Source organism: Miscanthus floridulus, chromosome 4 (assembly GCF_019320115.1).
Source record: "Miscanthus floridulus cultivar M001 chromosome 4, ASM1932011v1, whole genome shotgun sequence".
NCBI classification, from domain to species: Eukaryota; Viridiplantae; Streptophyta; class Magnoliopsida; order Poales; family Poaceae; genus Miscanthus; species Miscanthus floridulus.
The window spans coordinates 62,005,220-62,009,268 of NC_089583.1; the positions used below are offsets into that span (position 1 = coordinate 62,005,220).

Sequence of the window (4,049 nt, forward strand, 5' to 3'; positions counted from 1 at the left end):
CTTGGGAATTCACGTGCCTGAACCTTGATTGCTTCTGCTGGGTTTCAACTCTAGCCTACCCCAACTTGTTTGGGACTTAAAGGCTTTGTTGTTGTTGTTGTTGTTGGATTTGAATGAAATAATTTGGCAATGTTATGATATTCACTTGTGCTTGAGTGAACTGTTGTTCATGCACTGTAGCATTTTGTTTTTATTTGGTAATAATTGTCCAATCGTTGACTAATTAGGCTCAAAACGTTCGTCTCGTAGAGTACAACCAAACTGTGCAATTAGTTTTTGATTTCGTCAACATTTAGTACTCCATGCATATACCGCAAGTTTGATGTGACGGGGAATCTTCTTTTTGCATAGTGCCAAATTCCGAAAAATGGGGAACTAAACATGGCCTAAACACATAAATGAAGCTACGATTCCACCAAGCCTCACAAAATGATTCCGAAATCAAATGAATAAGGCGAACTTCTTCTTCCAAATGAATGACGCGAACTTCTTGCAAGCTAGTCTTGTCATACACTCTGAAATGAATTCAAAGGAGTGAGGACTAAGCTAACCTAGATCTCGACGTCAACATATTTAGCTCCTAGCTCCATTGCCAGTAGAAGCTTAAATCATGGCTCATATTTGATTGCGTACATGCCTCATTCCCATTTTGGCCTACACAACCAAAACTAAGGAACATCAGGCAAACTTGTGGAGAAGGGGAAGGAGATGCAAATCAATGGAAGAAGGCGGCAATCGATGGAGAGAAGAGAACCTCCTACTCGTATGCAGTGGGATCTATAGACCCCCTTGGGTCGCTGTTGCCACCGCTGTGGGGTCGAAGAGAGCTAGGCTTTGCAGAGGAGAGGGACTAGCAAGAGGCAAGCCGGTGTGTAGATGTGGATCAACCTCAGGGAGACCCGTCCTCCTTGGATTTACTGTAGACACCAAGCAGAGAGAATGTTGGAGATAGGACATATACAGAAGGAGATAACGAGATGAGAGAGTTAGGGGTGCTGATTTGGAAGTCGTTAGCTCACTAGAATTGATAAGTTTTTCAGGTCCGTGACATTGATGCAAGTTTCTTGACTCCCATCTTTGATATCCATTTCATATCTCAGTTAGACCACAACTATATATCACAGAGTCATCTGCGATATTTGCCCCTCCCCTAGGCTAAATACGTGTTTTGCCTGGGCATATCATAGAGGTGTTGCAACTTGGTCATTCTCTAATATAACATTAGAGATGTGTTTTGTTACTTGGTCTCTGGACTGAGTGTCTTCTTTTTTGCTATTTTGATGTAGCGTCCGCACTCGACTGGGAAAGCCCCGCTGCCTAGACTCCAAAAGGACGCTTGAGCCACCACAGCAGATCGGGGATCCTCTACCTCCTCGGCCGCCGCCGCAAGTCATGCGGGCATAGATCCTTTTCCACTTGCAGGGGACATCTAATTTAGGTCAACCGTGAACCCGGACGCTGGCACCACACCACATCGGTCAGCCTAAGATTTGGAATGGGGATTGGGGAATTGCCAGCTCGCATGGTCCAAGACCAGGGGTCAGCAGTTGGGGTCAAGGGCGGGGCATCTGGGCAAGTTGGTGCCAGGGCTAGCGGAAGGGGTGGAGATGCCTCATGGGCCTAGTGGGCTGCCGTGTGAGGTGGGGAAGCTGTGAGCCAGACGAATAGTTTTTGCCGAAACGGGCCAGAGTCAGCGAAAATACAAGAGAATACTTAACTATATTTATATGTACACATAATTATGTACTTAAGAGTGCATCAAAAAGGTTGGATATTCTCAAGAATGTGCATGAATACTCTTGGATCCGCCCCTAATAGGCTGGCGTTCTAGTCTTAGTATTCATAGTCATCATTAGAGTGTCAAACTCTTTTTTTTTTATCTTTGTTTAGGCCGTGCTTTTTTAAGCAAAGGCCCGAAGTGGGTTCACGATTATTGTTTCAACTCACCATAATTGAGATCTTTCCTTTATCAGAAAAAAATGTATACACTACACAGATTGAGGTATAATGACAGTATATATATACGTGTAAACTTGAAGGTGGAAAACAACTTAAAAGGGCTAATTAAGGATGGGCCCAATAATAATATATCTATCTATACTCCTCGACGGTGGTTTGTACTAGCTAGATGAAGATCATCATAAACTGGTGTAAGCCAGCTGCTTGAAGTTGATGGGCGCCGTGTATCGTCCTGGGCGGCTGTCATAGAAGTTCTGGGCGGCCAGCATCGCCCCACGCTGGCAAGGGTGCACCCGGTCCCAGAACGCGTGCTGGTCGCGGTTGCTGCACACCGTGGCGTTGGGCAGGCAGTCCGCCTCGGCGCCGAGCCTCCCGCCCCCGCAGCAGGAGTCGGCGACGTCCGTGTACCCCGACTCCCCCGGGTCGTCGAAGGTGGCCGCCGACAGGCCGTAGTAGTCGGCGAGCGAGTAGGCGAAGCCCGGCAACCGAGAGGCGAGGCTGCCGAACATGGACGCGAGGGCGTCGTCCAGGCCCGACGCGAGCTTGTTCAGGCCGTCCAAGCACGCGCCCGTCGCCCCGTCGGACGACAGCCGCGCCGCGGGGACGCAGCCCAGAAGCCCCACGTTGATGATGGCGAACTTCCTCGCGCCCATCGCGTGCAGCTCCTGCAGTGCGTATGTATGCAGTATCTATCATGTTAGTATATAGCTAGTAGCGTCTTTTATTTGAACGCACTTATATATCGTGATTCGTCATTAATTTGTGAAGGAGAAAATGATTTCTTGATTCGGAGCTTACAAATTGATGAACAGGTTAGTTACTGATGATCATCAAATGTATGTTACCGTGATGGTTGCTGAGTAGTTGGAAATGAGACTAGCGTAGAGCGTGGCGACGTCGCGCTGCTGGTCGGCAGCTGACTTGTTCTGCAACGCCGACGCCTGCGCGGCTGCGAAGACGAACAGGTCGTTGCTGCCGATGCTGAAGAGGAAGACGGAGTTGGAGAGCAGGAGGCTGGTCGCACGGGAGCCCAGCTTGGTGATCATCTGTGACTTGGTGGACTTGAAGTACTGCACCTGCTTCGACAATGGGATGTTGTTGCCTGCGTTCTGCACATGTATATGTATTTATTCAGGTTGTAATTATATTTGATCTAGCTATCTGATACACGTGTATATAATACGATGAATGAAATAACACTCTTACAGTGGAGTCGAGGATCCCAGCTCCTCCTGAAGCATAGCTGACACCACTGCCACGAGTTGTGAGTACCATAGGGGCGGTGCTTGGTGCCAACGAGAGGTATGGCGGAGGACTAGACGCGAACCCCATGCTCTTTGCTGCACATCATGCATGCATGGAGCGCATATAAATTATTATCAGTTACATATACAAAAACAAATACGTGCAGGCAGGCAAGGACTAATGCATGTATAGTTACCGAGGTAGTCAGCGATGTTGTAGCCATTGCTGAATCGTCCCGTGGGAACGGAGCCCGGGAAGTCGATACCGTAGTAGGGCTTGTTGGCCCGGGGCACGTCCGGCCCCGCCAAGTAGTTGTTGTTGCCCACATCCAGCGTCGAGTCCCCGAACACAAACATCGCCGGCGGCCGGCCACCTGCAGCGGCGACCAGCGCTCGCACGGACGATAGCACAAGCAGGCACAGCAGCAGCAGCACCATGACCGGCATGGCCGAGCGCCATGTTGTAGCCCAACACCATGGTCGATCACTCGCTGCTTCTACAGTTATAGCTAACCCACACAGCTAGCGCGTTGTGAAGAAATAAGGTTGCGAATTGTGGAGTTTGGTGGGTGAAAAGGGAGCAGCTACGACGTGCCTTCTTATAGGCCGTGCATTGCAAGTTGACTGGTCGTATCTTACTACTGATTCTGTGCCGGCCACATGTATAGTCGTCGTTGACTACTGGAAAGGGAAAGCAAATGAGAAAGTCGTGTGTGTGCTAGCTAGATGAAGGTCATCATAAACTGGTGTAAGCCTAGCTGTTTGAAGTTGATGAGCGCCGTGTATCGTCACGGGCGGCTGTCATAGAAGTTCTGGGCGGCCAGCATCGCCCCCGGCCCGCTGGCA

General features: G+C 49.5%; 1 protein-coding gene across 1 annotated transcript; it reads right to left on the bottom strand.

The window, feature by feature from the left end:
- Window positions 1-1,992: 1,992 nt before the first annotated feature.
- LOC136551564 (GDSL esterase/lipase At5g55050-like) lies at window positions 1,993-3,755 on the bottom strand. Its single transcript, XM_066543104.1, has 4 exons — window positions 3,401-3,755; window positions 3,166-3,299; window positions 2,805-3,068; window positions 1,993-2,624 (listed from the first exon to the last, which is right to left on the bottom strand). The coding sequence occupies exons 1-4, from the start codon at window positions 3,648-3,650 to the stop codon at window positions 2,139-2,141; spliced, it is 1,134 nt and encodes a 377-aa protein (XP_066399201.1). The 5' UTR covers window positions 3,651-3,755; the 3' UTR covers window positions 1,993-2,138.
- Window positions 3,756-4,049: the final 294 nt, after the last annotated feature.

Coding starts and splice junctions, on each gene's coding strand:
- LOC136551564 (XM_066543104.1), bottom strand. CDS start 3,650: ATGCCGGTCATGGTGCTGCTGCTGCTGTGCCTGCTTGTGCTATCGTCC. Junction 3,069..3,165: donor CTGGGATCCTCGACTCCACT/GTAAGAGTGTTA, acceptor ATACATGTGCAG/AACGCAGGCAACAACATCCC. Junction 2,625..2,804: donor ACTACTCAGCAACCATCACG/GTAACATACATT, acceptor TACGCACTGCAG/GAGCTGCACGCGATGGGCGC.